This window comes from Aegilops tauschii, chromosome 6, assembly GCF_002575655.3.
Source record: "Aegilops tauschii subsp. strangulata cultivar AL8/78 chromosome 6, Aet v6.0, whole genome shotgun sequence".
Taxonomy (NCBI): domain Eukaryota; kingdom Viridiplantae; phylum Streptophyta; class Magnoliopsida; order Poales; family Poaceae; genus Aegilops; species Aegilops tauschii.
The window spans coordinates 204086029-204103341 of NC_053040.3; the positions used below are offsets into that span (position 1 = coordinate 204086029).

The following is a 17313-nucleotide window of genomic DNA, read 5'->3' on the forward strand; positions in this document are numbered from 1 at the left end:
ACTGAGATTTCAATTGTGCTAGTACTTTGATCATTTTTTTTGAGTTGTTTGAAACTAGTACCTCAGTGGTCATTGTGGGCTGATGCTTCTGTCATCTTTCTTGTGATTTTTCTCCTTGGTCGAACTGACATCTTTTTGATTTAGTTTTGGTCTTCTTTTTTCTAGGCTGTGGTTCTTCTCAAGGCAACATTTGGTATCATCATAGTACTTGCCGTAAAGACTAAGTTGTACTGAGATTTCAATTGTGCTATGACTGTTATTCTTAGTGTGTCACTGTTTTAGGGAATGTGAACTGAAGCTTCCCGCTCCTTTTTATTATTGTAGAATGAATGTACTGTGTGTTCAAGTGTACTAGTACTTTCAATCCTAGCATGCTAGTGACTAGGAAATATGTACTGATGGTTCTTTCCTTTTCCTGTTGCAGTACTTAGTAATTTTGTAACTAATATTAGCATGATGTTGTTAGTACTGAATGTTGTCCTCGGCTGAAACTTAGTCTTTTTAGTGTTCTTCTGAAACTAAAAACTGCTTTTTAGTGTGATAGCACTACCGTACATGACTAAGCTGTATTGAGCGTCCAAGGCTACTATTTGTTGTTGTCCTTAGTTAGTCTGCCACTGTTTTTTGTGAAAATATCCATGTGTGATTTGTTGCTCCGTGACTAGTGCTGCATAGCAGCCATCAAGTTTCATTCACAACCTACTTCAACTTCAAATGATGGATAAACAAATGGGAAGCTAGCAAATTTGTCGAACGACATAAGCAAATGATGTACTTGATAGACATAGGCAAACTTGTTCAAACCCTGACACACATAACATAAGGAAGCTGGTTCAACTTAACGAAAGCAAACTACAAATCTGAATCAACAAGATTAAGGACAAGCAGAAGCGCGAGCAACAGGAAGGCATACTTTCATGTCTCTTCATCCCGCGAAGTGGCAGTGGTAGTAGGGGTCATCCTCCTGCTCTTTTGCAATTTCCCAACCTGTTGTGATGTTGTCAATTATCTTCCATGACTTGTACGTGGCGTATGCATCTATTCCTGCGTACCCGATGAGCTTGTCTGGCAGTGGGCCGATCCCCCATAGTTTGTGGTCTTCCCGCGTGTCGATTTTCTTCTTCATGCCTTTGTAGAATGGGTGGATGACGCTGGCTGCAACATCGGCCAAGGACTCGTACAATTTCCTGGTGGGTGGAACTTTCCACTTGCGCTGCATGTCGATGAAGTTGTTGGGGTTGATCTCCAAACCAGACTTGTTCAACATCCGCTTGTCACCTTCAATGCTGAAACCGGCAAATGTGTACAATTTCCCCTCCTGCAGGAACACTTTGAGGCGCTTGGGCCTACAAGGGGGAGACACATATTGAAGATTAGTGTTCTTTTTTGAAGATTTAATTCTTTTGTTTTTTGGTTTACAAGTGATAACCCATGAGGTAGACGCTTATATAGTATAAGTCATGGTTGAATGTAGTTCAGAAACTAGTACACAAAGTTTTAAAATTAAATTCAACTACACCATGTCATTTTTATTTTTTGGTATCTTCAGTGCTTCAACAAATGGTTCACCAAGTTCGAGAACCTATAACCAGAGTAAATGATCTATGTGCTGCTTACTTCAAGTTTAGTTTAGTTTTTGTTGAATAAAAGACCTATACCTGTGCTTCACCGAGTTCTTACTTCATTTTTTGCTGCTAAAAATTACATCAGACCAAGTTCAGAAACTACTTGTGTACATCAAGTTTAAAAGCAACTTTTAATACATCAATTCTATAAACTATACTAGTGCATCAAGATCAGAATCTATGCTAGTACATCAAGTTCAGAAATTAATTTGGTGAAACAATTTTTAGATGCTAATCCAGTGCATCAGTTTCAGATGCTAATCCAGTGCATCTGTTTCAGATGCTTATCTGGTGCAACAATCCACTTCATAATTTCAGAAATGCATGTAACTTGAGAAACATGCACTCGTGCATCCACTTCACAAACTATAGTAGTTCATCTAGTTGGGAAACAAGTTTAATGAAATTTTTAGGGAGTAGTACTAGTAGAACAGATGAATGAACAGTAGTATGGGTTACCATTTTATGGCCGCTGCGATGTGGTCACCAAGCAGAGTTCCTCCACGCACAACTGCAGGACTGCTGCCATCTAGGGAGGTTCATCTTCGCTGGTGTACTCCACATCAACTCCGATGAAGCTAGGATACAAGCCACCGCCCTTCATCCTGAGCCTGCTCATCATCTCGTTGGCCTTGTCTGGTTCGCTGGTGCAGACAATCTCCGGCGTCTCCTTGCCGTGGAGCTCAACCCCTGTGAGGGTTTTCGTGTACGCGTGCATCTTGCCGGGGACGTGAACGTCATCGGGGTTGTTGCTCTGGTCGGACGTCTCGCCATGATGACACTTGGTGGACGGTTCCTCCGCCATCGCCCTCCTCCGGCGACTGGGATTGGGACAGAGAAGTTTCTGGTTTGTCTGCAGTGAAGATGGAAGCGGCAATGGTTGTTCTGGGAATGAGGCAGAGATGGAAGAGAATGGGTTATTTCCAGCGCGTGGATGGGGATGTGTGGAAGGCAGTTCGTCGGGGACGTGGGTGTAGTGGTCGTGGGGTCGCCGTTTGCAGTCCCTTGTGGCAACCGCCCAGTGGGTGGCGCGGGTGGTGGCCTGGAAGAACCAACCGTCCAAGCCAAGGGTTTTTACTGTCGCACTGAGTAGTCTTGTCAAGCTGTACTTACCAGCTGCTTATCCCACTTGCACGTCTCAGGGGTGGTGATGATGGCATTTTGCATTGTTTAAGTGACATATGCTTTGTGATGTTTTTCCGTGTGGAGGTTAATTCTTGTTTTTCCACTGAAGTTGTATACACTAATTGATCTCAGAACATATTTCAGTGCCCTAGGAGTTGTTGCTCAAAACTGGGATTTACTTTATTTTCATCTGTCCCAGCCTAAGTTAGGCCTTTATGGTTTTTGTATTCTCTTTTTAGTGCACTTATGGTTTAGTGCTGTGTGAACTGAATTGTAATTTCATACAGCGTACGGTTTTGAAATTTGGTGTCACAGTGGTGTGAGTGGCCAGACTATTCCTGCTTTTTTAGTACTGATGTCATATGTATGATTGAACTGAATTTTTTATTTACGACAAAATCGTTCGTTGAGGTGTGGACAGATTTTATATAAATAAGAAATTTAGCAGAATTGACAAACATTATCTATTTGAACTTCTTGCATTTTAGTAGTTGAACTTTTCGGATTTTATATAAATAAGAAATTTAGCAGAATTGACAAACATTATCTATTTGAACTTCTTGCATTTTAGTAGTTGAACTTGAAAGTAATATTTTTAATTCGGTGTTTTAAATTATGTACATTTTAACAGATAGGCTATTAAGTTCTCTGCTTTTTAGAGTTTCATTTTTTTTGTATCATATTTTTTCCTTTTTTATCATCCGTGGTGCAGAGCTATAATTATTTTTATTTTTGTTCTTTTGTATTTAAAATTATTGCTTTTTGAACTTCTATATTTCCAGTTTTCCAACTTTTTTGTAGTTTATATTTCTTTGCCCCGCGCTCTGCTTTGTTTAGCTGGCCTTATCGGTGGGGTGTTTGTAGACAATGGAGGCTATTGGGCCGTTTTCCGGCCCAAATGGCCCGCGCGGGCTATTTGGGGACTCTTGGATGTGCGTGTAATCTGGGTTTAGTCCCACCTCGCTAAGGGAGGAGGCTCTCGACCTATTTATTAGCGCGGCCGAGTCCTACTGGTCGAACTCCTCTGAATACTTACCTGAGCGCTTATACATGACGCTCTCTCTATCTCTCATGACCTGTGGGCCCTGGTCGGCTGGCCCTACGTTGTGCGGATTTTGGTTTGAATCTAGTACTTAACTCCACCTGTAACCTGGACTGATACTTTTTGTTCTAGTTCTTGTGAATTTTGTGGAAGTGTTATATTTTCATTTGAGTTTTTTGCCTTCTTTTTGTGCTTGTTTTTGTGATTGTTCTCAAGGGTCTTCTGGTATCATTTTCAGCACTATGGTACTTGCGTGTAGACTAAGTTGTACTGATAGTCCATTCATAGTAGCACTTATGTTCTTAGTCTGACATTTTATTTTTTTGTGGGATTACGAACTGATGCTTCTTTGTACTTTTTATTGTAGTAAGTATGTACTGTCCGGTCAAGTGTGATAGTACTGTTATTCTTAGTCTGCAAGTGACCAACATAAGTGTGTGCTGATGCTTCTTAACTTTTTCTGTTGTAGTACTTGTTAATTTTCTAGCAGCTACATATGAATGAGAACAGTACATGAAGTACTAAGAATTTCTGCTTCAACTTTTGAAGTGTTGTTAAGCAACTCAAATTGTACTGATTGTTTTCAACGTTATGTTTTCTATACAATACAGAATCAAAACTACACATGGAACATCGTTGTGTGATTAGTTGCTTCATAACTAGTACTGAAGAGCAGCCACAAAGTTCCATTCAGAAGCTACTTTGAATTTGAAATGATGGATTAACAAAATACGAAGCTACCAAACTTATATAATGAGATAAGCAAAACAATGTACTTGATGACATAAGTAAACTTATTCAACCATGATAAGCATGTCATAATCATATACTGGTTCAACCCAACAAGAGCAAACAATAAATCTGAAACAACGAGGTAAAAGGCAAGCACAAGCGGAAGCAAAACGAAGGCAGACTTTGATGTATCTTCATCCCTAAAAGGGGCAGTCGTATTGGGGGTAAGCCTCCCGCGCTTTTGAAATTTACTAACCATTTGTGATGTTGTCGATCAGGGTCCATGACTTGTACATGGCGTATGCATCTACTCCTGCGTACTCGATGAGGTTGTCTGGCAGCGGGCTGATCCCCCACAGTTTGTGGTCTTCCTGCGTGTCGATGTTCTTCTTCGTGCCTTTGTAGAATGGGTGGATGACGCTGGCTGCAACATCGGCCAAGGACTCGTACAATTTCCTGGTGGGTGGAACTTTCCACTTGCGCTGCATGTCGATGAAGTTGTTGGGGTTGATCTCCAAACCAGACTTGTTCAACATCCGCTTGTCACCTTCAATGCTGAAACCGGCAAATGTGTACAATTTCCCCTCCTGCAGGAACACTTTGAGGCGCTTGGGCCTACAAGGGGGAGACACATATTGAAGATTAGTGTTCTTTTTTGAAGATTTAATTCTTTTGTTTTTTGGTTTACAAGTGATAACCCATGAGGTAGACGCTTATATAGTATAAGTCATGGTTGAATGTAGTTCAGAAACTAGTACACAAAGTTTTAAAATTAAATTCAACTACACCATGTCATTTTTATTTTTTGGTATCTTCAGTGCTTCAACAAATGGTTCACCAAGTTCGAGAACCTATAACCAGAGTAAATGATCTATGTGCTGCTTACTTCAAGTTTAGTTTAGTTTTTGTTGAATAAAAGACCTATACCTGTGCTTCACCGAGTTCTTACTTCATTTTTTGCTGCTAAAAATTACATCAGACCAAGTTCAGAAACTACTTGTGTACATCAAGTTTAAAAGCAACTTTTAATACATCAATTCTATAAACTATACTAGTGCATCAAGATCAGAATCTATGCTAGTACATCAAGTTCAGAAATTAATTTGGTGAAACAATTTTTAGATGCTAATCCAGTGCATCAGTTTCAGATGCTAATCCAGTGCATCTGTTTCAGATGCTTATCTGGTGCAACAATCCACTTCATAATTTCAGAAATGCATGTAACTTGAGAAACATGCACTCGTGCATCCACTTCACAAACTATAGTAGTTCATCTAGTTGGGAAACAAGTTTAATGAAATTTTTAGGGAGTAGTACTAGTAGAACAGATGAATGAACAGTAGTATGGGTTACCATTTTATGGCCGCTGCGATGTGGTCACCAAGCAGAGTTCCTCCACGCACAACTGTAGGACTGCTGCCATCTAGGGAGGTTCATCTTCGCTGGTGTACTCCACATCAACTCCGATGAAGCTAGGATACAAGCCACCGCCCTTCATCCTGAGCCTGCTCATCATCTCGTTGGCCTTGTCTGGTTCGCTGGTGCAGACAATCTCCGGCGTCTCCTTGCCGTGGAGCTCAACCCCTGTGAGGGTTTTCGTGTACGCGTGCATCTTGCCGGGGACGTGAACGTCATCGGGGTTGTTGCTCTGGTCGGACGTCTCGCCATGATGACACTTGGTGGACGGTTCCTCCGCCATCGCCCTCCTCCGGCGACTGGGATTGGGACAGAGAAGTTTCTGGTTTGTCTGCAGTGAAGATGGAAGCGGCAATGGTTGTTCTGGGAATGAGGCAGAGATGGAAGAGAATGGGTTATTTCCAGCGCGTGGATGGGGATGTGTGGAAGGCAGTTCGTCGGGGACGTGGGTGTAGTGGTCGTGGGGTCGCCGTTTGCAGTCCCTTGTGGCAACCGCCCAGTGGGTGGCGCGGGTGGTGGCCTGGAAGAACCAACCGTCCAAGCCAAGGGTTTTTACTGTCGCACTGAGTAGTCTTGTCAAGCTGTACTTACCAGCTGCTTATCCCACTTGCACGTCTCAGGGGTGGTGATGATGGCATTTTGCATTGTTTAAGTGACATATGCTTTGTGATGTTTTTCCGTGTGGAGGTTAATTCTTGTTTTTCCACTGAAGTTGTATACACTAATTGATCTCAGAACATATTTCAGTGCCCTAGGAGTTGTTGCTCAAAACTGGGATTTACTTTATTTTCATCTGTCCCAGCCTAAGTTAGGCCTTTATGGTTTTTGTATTCTCTTTTTAGTGCACTTATGGTTTAGTGCTGTGTGAACTGAATTGTAATTTCATACAGCGTACGGTTTTGAAATTTGGTGTCACAGTGGTGTGAGTGGCCAGACTATTCCTGCTTTTTTAGTACTGATGTCATATGTATGATTGAACTGAATTTTTTATTTACGACAAAATCGTTCGTTGAGGTGTGGACAGATTTTATATAAATAAGAAATTTAGCAGAATTGACAAACATTATCTATTTGAACTTCTTGCATTTTAGTAGTTGAACTTTTCGGATTTTATATAAATAAGAAATTTAGCAGAATTGACAAACATTATCTATTTGAACTTCTTGCATTTTAGTAGTTGAACTTGAAAGTAATATTTTTAATTCGGTGTTTTAAATTATGTACATTTTAACAGATAGGCTATTAAGTTCTCTGCTTTTTAGAGTTTCATTTTTTTTGTATCATATTTTTTCCTTTTTTATCATCCGTGGTGCAGAGCTATAATTATTTTTATTTTTGTTCTTTTGTATTTAAAATTATTGCTTTTTGAACTTCTATATTTCCAGTTTTCCAACTTTTTTGTAGTTTATATTTCTTTGCCCCGCGCTCTGCTTTGTTTAGCTGGCCTTATCGGTGGGGTGTTTGTAGACAATGGAGGCTATTGGGCCGTTTTCCGGCCCAAATGGCCCGCGCGGGCTATTTGGGGACTCTTGGATGTGCGTGTAATCTGGGTTTAGTCCCACCTCGCTAAGGGAGGAGGCTCTCGACCTATTTATTAGCGCGGCCGAGTCCTACTGGTCGAACTCCTCTGAATACTTACCTGAGCGCTTATACACGACGCTCTCTCTATCTCTCATGACCTGTGGGCCCTGGTCGGCTGGCCCTACGTTGTGCGGATTTTGGTTTGAATCTAGTACTTAACTCCACCTGTAACCTGGACTGATACTTTTTGTTCTAGTTCTTGTGAATTTTGTGGAAGTGTTATATTTTCATTTGAGTTTTTTGCCTTCTTTTTGTGCTTGTTTTTGTGATTGTTCTCAAGGGTCTTCTGGTATCATTTTCAGCACTATGGTACTTGCGTGTAGACTAAGTTGTACTGATAGTCCATTCATAGTAGCACTTATGTTCTTAGTCTGACATTTTATTTTTTTGTGGGATTACGAACTGATGCTTCTTTGTACTTTTTATTGTAGTAAGTATGTACTGTCCGGTCAAGTGTGATAGTACTGTTATTCTTAGTCTGCAAGTGACCAACATAAGTGTGTGCTGATGCTTCTTAACTTTTTCTGTTGTAGTACTTGTTAATTTTCTAGCAGCTACATATGAATGAGAACAGTACATGAAGTACTAAGAATTTCTGCTTCAACTTTTGAAGTGTTGTTAAGCAACTCAAATTGTACTGATTGTTTTCAACGTTATGTTTTCTATACAATACAGAATCAAAACTACACATGGAACATCGTTGTGTGATTAGTTGCTTCATAACTAGTACTGAAGAGCAGCCACAAAGTTCCATTCAGAAGCTACTTTGAATTTGAAATGATGGATTAACAAAATACGAAGCTACCAAACTTATATAATGAGATAAGCAAAACAATGTACTTGATGACATAAGTAAACTTATTCAACCATGATAAGCATGTCATAATCATATACTGGTTCAACCCAACAAGAGCAAACAATAAATCTGAAACAACAAGGTAAAAGGCAAGCACAAGCGGAAGCAAAACGAAGGCAGACTTTGATGTATCTTCATCCCTAAAAGGGGCAGTCGTATTGGGGGTAAGCCTCCCGCGCTTTTGAAATTTACTAACCATTTGTGATGTTGTCGATCAGGGTCCATGACTTGTACATGGCGTATGCATCTACTCCTGCGTACTCGATGAGGTTGTCTGGCAGCGGGCTGATCCCCCACAGTTTGTGGTCTTCCTGCGTGTCGATGTTCTTCTTCGTGCCTTTGTAGAATGGGTGGATGACGCTGGCTGCAACATCAGTCAAGGAGTCGTACTCTTTTTCGGTGTACGGAAATCTTCAAATGCGCTGAATGTCGATGTACTTGTTGGGGTTGATCTCCAAACCAGACATCTTCAGCTTCTCTTTGTCGCCTTCAATGCTGAAACCGGCAAATGTGAACAACTTCTCATACTTCAGCATCTCGTTCAGGCGCTTGGGCCTGCAAGGAGAGAGACATTTTCAAGGTTAGCATTACTTTGATGTTTAAATTCTTCATTTTTGTTTTGTTTTACAAACGATGAATCCATGAAGTAGATGCTTATATAGCATAATTAATGGATGAATGTACTTCAGAAACTAGACAACAAAGTTCTGAAATTAAATTCAAGTACATTATGTTATTTTTCTTTTTGGATTATACATAGTTTGAGTCAATGTTGTATGTGCTGCTTTAGTACTAGTTTAGTTTACTTTTGTTGAATAGGACAACACATACCAGTGCTTCACCAAGTTCTTAGTTTTTTTGCTTATGAAAATAACATTAGACCAAATTCAGAAACTACTTCACTACATCAAGTTCAGGAACATCTTTTTAATACACCGAGTACACAAACTACACTATCGGATCAAGATCAGAAACTACACTGGTACATCAACTTCAGAAATTAATCTTCTGCAAGATTTTTCAAATAGTAATCCAGTGCATTAGGTTCAAAAATTCATTTATAGTGTATCTACTTGAGAAAATGCAGTAGTGCATCCACTTTCACAAACCACACTAGTACATCTAGTTGGGAAACAAGTTCGATGAACTTTTCAGGATACATTACTAATTAAACAGATGAACCAAACAGGGGAAATGAGTAGTATGGGTCACCATTTTGTGGCTGCTGCGATGTGGTACACCAGGCAGAGTTCCTCCACGGACAACTACAGGACTGCTTCCATCTGGGGAGGTTCGTCTTCCCTGGTGTAGTGCACACCAACGCCGATGATCCTACGATGCAAGCCGCCAGCCTTCCTCCAGAGCCTGGAGATCATCTCGTCGGCCTTGTCTAGTTCGCTGGTGTAGACGATCTCCAACGTCTCCTTGCCGTGGAGCTCAACCCCTGTGAGGGTTTTGGTGTACGCGCGCTTCTCGCCGGGGACGCGAACGACGTTGAGGTTGCTGCTCTTGTCGGATGTCTCGCGATGATGACGCTTGGCGGACGGTTCCTCCGCCATTGCTCTCCTCTGGCGACTGTGGGCTTGGGAGGGAGAAGTTTCTGGTTTGCCTGTAGTGGAGATGGAAGCGGCTTTGGTGGTTCTGGGAATGAGGCAGAGATGGAAGACAATGGGGTTTTTGCAGTGCGTGGACGGGGATGTGTGGGAGGCGGTTCATCGGGGACGTGGGTGTAGTGGTCGTGGGGTCGCCGTTTGCAGTCCCTTGTGGCAACCGCCCAGTGAGTGGCGCGGGCGGTGGCCTGGAAGAACCAATCGTCCAAGCCAATTTATTTGCCAGGGTATTAATCTGGTCGCACTGAGTAGTCTTGTTAAGCTGTACTTATCAGTTGCTTATCCCACTTGCTCGTCTCAGGGTCAATGATGATGTCATTTTATTGTCGCACTGATCCGTCTTGTCAAGCTGTACTTATCAGCTGCTTATCCCACTTGCACGTGGCAGGGTTGGTGATGATGGAGGTTTGTAGTCTTCTACTTTGGGTACTTGGACTGGTGATTGAAGTCTAATTGAACTTACCAAATACCAGTCCGACTATGTGTGTCATGCTAATCTTTTCTAAAACAATTTTGTTTTTTAAAAGGATTGTTTATATCAACATAATCTTTGAAAGTATTTTTATAGATAAACTAGTTTTTCATCAGTACAGGTGTATTATATTTGCACTTTCAATTTTTTCGGTTTGCTTGAGGTAATTATTTTTATGTACTAATGGACTTTCTGAACTAGGACTGGAAGAACCAGGCATAGCTTGTTTTTGAAACGATGTTTTCTGAGGTGTTCATGGGTGTGTTTGGTTACCCTGCCTTGTACTGACGAGTGAGAATTATCAGTACTGATGTACTATAAGAGTTTAATTTTTCCTTAACATATTTTTGCTGAGTTACTAGTCGACAGTAGTGTTGGCGTTACATAAATCCAGATAAGTTTTTTCAAATATATTTGTGACTATATTCAAAAGGATTATCAAATGGTTTACATAATAATGTCACTTGTCCAGCGGGCACAAATCACAAATTATATCTTAACTATAGTACTGATCGAGAAATCGATGATAAAGCTAAATAAGTTTTGGTAACGACAGTGTTTCTGATATGTTTCCTCATTGTGTACCGAGGCAACTGAGAGTACAAGCTTATTTTTCAGTTGATGCAGCAACATAACCACTATGGATTCTTCAGTCTTGAGCTCCTCCTAACTGGCCCCGAATGTTGTCCCTTGCCGGCGCCCTTTCCTGGTTGAGCCTTGGCAGCTTCATCGTCAGTTTCAGTTTCCTCGTCCCCAATACTATCATCTTCATTGTCTTTGTATGATTGGCCGCCATTCTCATCAAACTCTTCTTCTTCATCCTCTTCATTTGATTGTTTGGAACTTTGGACCTTGCCCTGTTTCTGTTCAGCGCCACTGACCTCCTTGCCCACTTTGCATGTGCGGGCATTATGGCCGTCAGTTCCCCCACACTTGCGGCAGTAGCTGTTATGTGTGTCGTCTTCATTGGTAGAAACCTGGGCGGCTCCAATCTGCTTCAGCAGCTTCTGCTTGTTGACAATGGCATCTGTGCAGAGTGTGCATGTGCGGTAATTATGATTGGTCACGACGTTGTAGAATCCGCATGCCCTTATCCCGAGAGGTTTGCCGTCCGGGCCAAATTCCACGCGCCTGATGGGGCGTGGCGGATTTTTGCCTGCTGCTTTTGCTGCTTTCGCTTCTTGCGTCTTACTCTTCCTCCCCTTTGTGTTTAAGAATATGGGTGGTTTAATTACCCTTTCTTGCTGCTGCTGGTAGGATATCCTGTTGTCATGTCGTTCACCTACAACACCATCAAGCTCATGATCTTGCATGTGAGCATGTTGCTGCTCTTGAGTTTGTACATGGGCAAGCTCTGGTTGCTGTTGCTCCTCTTCCTCATTGTCGAATGGGTCAATAGCTCCCAAATGGTTCATCTCGGATAAGATTGTAGCAATATCCTGCTCAATGGCTTCATTGTCCGCGAGACCTCCGTTTTCAGCAGAATGCATGGCGTTGAGTTCTTGTTCAAGTTTTTCCATCACGTCCTATGACCTCGCCATTTGCTCTTGGCTTCTCAAGCTTTTTCTGTGCACCCTCATGTTCAGCTGCAGCAGTGAGCTTTCAATGCGGTATTGGGATGCCTTGTTTGACGCTACTGTCCTCAAGTCATTTCTGTTGAATGTTAGCTGGATGTTTGGGCGTTTGGTGTATCTCCTGAGGATGTATTTCTCTAGAACGCTGGCAGCCTTAATTGTCTGCATCATGCAGAGGACATGCACGCGGAAAATACCTATATTTTTTTGGAAGAGGTGCATGTTTTTTTGTCATTTCTTTCAAACAAAACTTTGCAAAAATAAGTAGTACAATATGTAACATCTTTTTTTAGTCCTCACCTGTGTGGTCCCATAGCTTGTACACGCAGTCATATACTCCCTCCGTTCCTTGATATAAGGTGTATAGATTTTTTTAGAAATAATCTAAAATATAAGGTGCATTGCGTTGCACCACTCATTTCGATATTTTTTTAGGGATTTGATTACATTTACTTATATTATGCAAGCTCCTCTATTTTGTCATGTCAATTAGTCAGGTGTAATCTCGCCCAAAACTTGTGAAATTTTCACTCCACGTGCGTTCTTTAATTTCTGTGCCAAAAACTATACACCATATATTTAGGAACAGAGGGAGTATTTCTCCCACGGGGTCTGCAACCACCCGGAACGCGTGCTGAGACCACGAAGACAGTTTTTGTGGGTTGTTGTAGTGCACGAGGTACTTTGTGGGCTCTTTCGTCTCTATCGCCGTGAAGAGTGTGCTCAGTTTTAGCCTTTTTCTGATCTCGCTGTACACAGCTCGTGAGTAAAGCTTTGCCATCTGGGTGTCAAACCCATAGAAGGTCAGCGTGTTTCGTTCCATCTGCCCATGCAAGAATGATGACCAAATTATTAGTTTTCTCGCGGCAAAAACTTGTCTAACTAATAAAGTTTTACTTTAGTAAGCATGTTACCCATTGTCTCCTGGTTCTCTGTCTGCCTCCTGGTTTTGACACAGGAGTTTACCTGGCTGACAAACCCGTGTAGGTTTTGTCTCTCACTTACAAAGTTCTTCTTGAGCACATAGTTCGTGCTCTCACTTCGTTGTGTGGATGTCATTTTGGCACAGAAAATTTCTTTGAAGTAGGATGATATCCATCTCTCACGCTCGTTCCACATGCCCACCATCGTGGCATCATCATGGAGGTTGTACTTATCCATGAGTCTTTTCCAGGCAGCCTCAAACTCAGTTGGCATGAGGGGCCAGTTGAGGATTGATGTGAATTCATTCTTAAAGTCTTCGTGCAGGTTCTACAGGTATGCGAGGTGTTCCCTGTACTTCTTCATAATGTGCCAGCGACACAGCTTGTGTACTGTGTTCTTGAAAGCATCTGGGATCGCCAAAGCCATTGTCGGGCACTGGTCTGGTAATGAGAAAGAGATGTGGAGTGGTCAGCAGATTGTAGTGCATATATACCAATAGAACTGACACAACATATTTACTGTGTTATTTTCCTTTTTTTGGGGGGGGGGGTGGTTGGGGGTGGTTTTGGCGGTTGTACCTGTGAGGATGCATGTAGGAGCCTTCCCTCTCATGCACCTTATAAATGTCTTGAACATCCATCTGAATGAATCTGCATCCTCATCTCTTATCAGGGCGAAACCAAAGAATGTAGTTTGTAAGTGGTTGTTAGTACCCACAAACACCCCAAGTGGCATATAGTACTTGTTGGTCTTATATGTGGTGTCAAACGTTACGCAGTCACCAAAGTCCTGATACGCCCCTCGGCAGCTTGCGTTCGTCCAGAATATGTTCTTAACTCTGTCGGACTCATCAAGTTGCATGTCACAGAAGAATTCCCTGTTTATAGCTTTCATCTCCCTAAAGAAGTTGACATTCTTTAGGACATCGTCCACATCATCCATCCTTGAATTCTTTGCTTTGCTGCATATTAAAAGTGAACAGTCATTCAAAAATGCATGTTGAACTGGCGTCAGGTCATGCATTGCGTAATATGTTTGTACTAACAGAGGAAAAAAGACAGAGGGGTTTATGGGGGGAGAACAAGTTTGTACTTCAATCTTAATCAGGTCTTTGGCATTCATTTCGAGGAAGTAGCTATCGGGGTCATCGCCGCCCAGTATGCTCATGATTTGCGCGTGTTCAGTGCCTTTGAACTGCAGGTACTTGACGTACTCCAAGATTGTTTTGTCAAAGTTTTTTTGGGAGTGCAAGAAGACAAGCATTTCGGGGGTGAGTTATAGCCTGTGGTTGTGTTCCCAGACTATCTCTTTTACGACAAGTGTTCCATCCTTTTCCCTCTTCAGCCTCATTTTAGCCCCGCAGTTAGTCCTGGCTGTCATCTTGTTCTGCTGTCGATTTGGTTCTGACACATTTGATTCATAGACTCCATAGCACGTGCAATAAAGGTAGACTCTGGTCTCAACCTTGGAGTCGTCCCTGACAGCAAACCCCGCGTTCTTTGCATAGACGTTGTAGAAGTCCTTTGCTTCTTTGAAAGTTTCAAAGTGCATCTCTAGCCTTGGCAGAACGTAAGCTTCAATGTTAGGTGGCTGCACGCAATAGTGAGCAAACAAAAACGCAGTTATGAAAATGTTAGATGGGGTGGTCACAGTACCATGGTATGGACTGTGCTTGTATGTTTTTTTTCTGAATGGATACTTACATGTGTATAGCTCCGTGCTGCCTCCGGTGTTTGCTGTTCACCCTGGTGTATGGGCGCGGGTGGTGTCACCCTTGGCACATGCAACAATGCATCTCTTGGAGGGAGCAATGTTGATGAAGCTCTCCATCTCTCATTGTACGGCCGTCTTGCCTCAGATTCGTTGTGAGGTTGGTCCTGTCTATACGGATCATATCTTGTACTTTGCACCTTGCTAGAGTGCCCAAAATTTCTGTCTCTTTGGCCTAGTCTTCCCGTCGCAACCGCTTTTGCAGCACAGATGATTGATGTTGACGGAGCGACTGGTGGAAGCCTGTGTGTCCTTGCCTTTCTGCATGCACTAGGGAAGGAAAACATTTTTTGTTGGGGAAATTGTTGACCTTGTTGCAACCCAGCTGTGGCAAAGCTTGTATTCCCAGATATCGGTGTTTGCTGCATAGAAGAACCTGTCCGTGCTTCTGATGATTCTGGTGTAGCTTGAAATCTGCATGTATTGTTGAAGTATCCAAGTGCTATTTCTGGTGTTACCCAACCAGGAGGTGCCCCATATCTTCTTGGCTCATCAAACCCTCGCCGTGTGTGTCGCCTTGCATTTTTCTACAATGACATTCAACAGTTTTGGGATTAATCTTTTCTACATTTTCTCGTATACATGCTATGGGTAACATGTCATGCACTGAAGGCAATGTACAAGTTGAACTTGCATCGCTGGGCGTTATTAAACTTTGTTGTCTGTTTTGTATCTGGTTTAGTTTCAGTCGAACTGATGAATGTACATGTTCTGCACTGATGTACTGATTTTTAGCACTGCTTGTAAACTGAACATTGAACTTCATCTGTTATGGAAAGTTTTTTTTATCTTTTTCCCTATAACTGATGCATAAACATTTGGTGCACTGCTTGCAAACTGAACATTGAACTTCAGAGATGTATGGATATGCATATATATATATATATATAACTGATGCATGTCTTCTCTTTTTTTCATCTATAGCATGCAACTACACTAGAAGTACTCCTAGTTTATCTATCATTGAACTTACTATGTAACAAGTTTATATTTTTTCAACAACATTCTTTTACAAGTTCGAACTGACGCAACTACACGACATGCACTATTAGAAATAACATCATACAACTTGCAGTGGTAGCTGAACCTTATATAAAGCCTAGTAGCTACTTGGACTGATGCATAAGTTTATGTTTTTTGGCTTGAACTGAAGCTACCATATTAGAGGTACTGACAGTAACCTCGACATCCAAACTGTGCATAAAGTGGCAGGGGTGTAATGAACTGATGCAAGCATTTGCAATGTACTATCTGCTTCTGCATCATAGGAACATGCGACATTGATGCAGCACACATGTAGTACTGATGAATCTGATAGTGTAACATGTAGGCAGAGCATAGTGTGTGCAATTTTTAAACTGAATCTTCTTCATAGCAGGAATGATGAACTGACACAAACATGGTATTTTTCTTCAGGCAAACCCATACATGAAAACATTTTTTGAACTGATTCAATTTTTGATGAAAATTAGTGTGGGAAGCAGACATCACCTCCAGTGGCATGTTCTTGGATCTGACTTCTTCTTCTTCCTCTCGTGGGCGGCGTACTGGCATGTTCTTGGGAGGCGGCGCCATTGATACAGGCATGGAGCTTGGGGAGACGACGGAGCTCCTGCTTGTGGTGGAGGTCCGGCGACGAGGTTCGGGGAGGCAGCTGCTAGCGGGGATCACGGGCCCGGAGAAGGAGCCCCGGCAAGGGAGGGAGGCTGGAGGTGGGGATCACGGCCACGGCGAAGGAGCCCTAGCGAGGGACGGAGGTTGGAGGCGGGGATCATGGCCCCGGCAAAGGAGCCCCGGCGAGGGAGGGAGGCAGGAGGCGGGGATCATGGCCTCGGCAAAGGTGCCCCGGCGAAAGACGGAGGCAGGAGGCGGTGATCACAGCCCCGTCGTTGGATCCATCACCGAGGAAGGGGATGGCGGCAGTGGATCCATCGCCGACCAGTCACGGCACCGCAGGCTCCCTTGCTCCGGCTGCCATCGTCACTCGCTCGCCAACGACGGATGCCTCTGGCGGAAGAAGGTGGGTTGGGTTCGGGATGGCTCGGGGGGATTCTACGGTGTAGGCGCGTCGTGCCTATATAGGGCCTGGGGGTAACAGAATATTATTCTGTTACGGGTAACAGAGCATCCTGGGTGATGAATAATATTACTATATATATAGGGTGGGTCTATTATGATAACACCCTTAAGAGTCTTATTATGATAACACCGGAGCTTATTCTGATAACACTCTACCCGGTAGCCACCCCGACCCGTGCTGACCTAGCGAATAGAAAAAAGCCACCCCTCCTCCCACGGCCGCCCACCACTCTCTCTCGAACCCCACTCCTCCACCAACCTTCCTCCCCCTGTGTGTGGCCACAGTACCCCACCCCCCACCACCTGCCACCAGCATGGCCGCCCTCCACCACCTACCTGGCAGCCGACGACCACGGGGATGGCCCCGACAACCGCAGCGCCCCACCCCACCGCCTCCTCTCACTCCCGGCCGACGTGCCTCCCTCCCCCAACCCACAGCGCCATGCCGCCACACCTCCATGCAAACCCGATGTCCGCCGGCCTCCTCTCCTTGACCCTCCTCGAAGT

At 43.1% G+C, this 17313-nt stretch overlaps 3 protein-coding genes across 3 annotated transcripts; all 3 read right to left on the reverse strand.

Annotated features, from left to right (window-relative positions):
- Window positions 1-925: 925 nt before the first annotated feature.
- Window positions 926-2430, reverse strand: LOC141025968 (uncharacterized). Its single transcript, XM_073501902.1, has 2 exons — window positions 2183-2430; window positions 926-1346 (listed from the first exon to the last, which is right to left on the reverse strand). The coding sequence occupies exons 1-2, from the start codon at window positions 2428-2430 to the stop codon at window positions 926-928; spliced, it is 669 nt and encodes a 222-aa protein (XP_073358003.1).
- Window positions 2431-4775: 2345 nt separating this feature from the next.
- On the reverse strand, window positions 4776-6223 carry LOC141025969 (uncharacterized). The gene is made up of 2 exons (XM_073501903.1): window positions 5976-6223; window positions 4776-5139 (listed from the first exon to the last, which is right to left on the reverse strand). Exons 1-2 carry the CDS (start codon window positions 6221-6223, stop codon window positions 4776-4778), a joined length of 612 nt encoding a protein of 203 aa, XP_073358004.1.
- A 2345-nt stretch (window positions 6224-8568) lies between these two features.
- Window positions 8569-9936, reverse strand: LOC141025970 (uncharacterized). Its single transcript, XM_073501904.1, has 3 exons — window positions 9647-9936; window positions 8838-8932; window positions 8569-8741 (listed from the first exon to the last, which is right to left on the reverse strand). Exons 1-3 carry the CDS (start codon window positions 9934-9936, stop codon window positions 8569-8571), a joined length of 558 nt encoding a protein of 185 aa, XP_073358005.1.
- Window positions 9937-17313: the final 7377 nt, after the last annotated feature.

Bases quoted from the DNA above. Each gene is read 5' to 3' on its own strand.
- LOC141025970 (XM_073501904.1), bottom strand. From the start codon at position 9,936: ATGGCGGAGGAACCGTCCGCCAAGCGTCATCATCGCGAGACATCCGAC. The intron at 8,933-9,646 runs GTAGTTGTCCGT...CTCTCCTTGCAG, and splicing joins CCCCAGATGGAAGCAGTCCT to GCCCAAGCGCCTGAACGAGA. The intron at 8,742-8,837 runs GTTTGGAGATCA...CTGATGTTGCAG, and splicing joins AGAGAAGCTGAAGATGTCTG to CCAGCGTCATCCACCCATTC.
- LOC141025969 (XM_073501903.1), bottom strand. From the start codon at position 6,223: ATGGCGGAGGAACCGTCCACCAAGTGTCATCATGGCGAGACGTCCGAC. The intron at 5,140-5,975 runs GTACACCAGCGA...TCCCCCTTGTAG, and splicing joins TTCATCGGAGTTGATGTGGA to GCCCAAGCGCCTCAAAGTGT.
- LOC141025968 (XM_073501902.1), bottom strand. From the start codon at position 2,430: ATGGCGGAGGAACCGTCCACCAAGTGTCATCATGGCGAGACGTCCGAC. The intron at 1,347-2,182 runs GTACACCAGCGA...TCCCCCTTGTAG, and splicing joins TTCATCGGAGTTGATGTGGA to GCCCAAGCGCCTCAAAGTGT.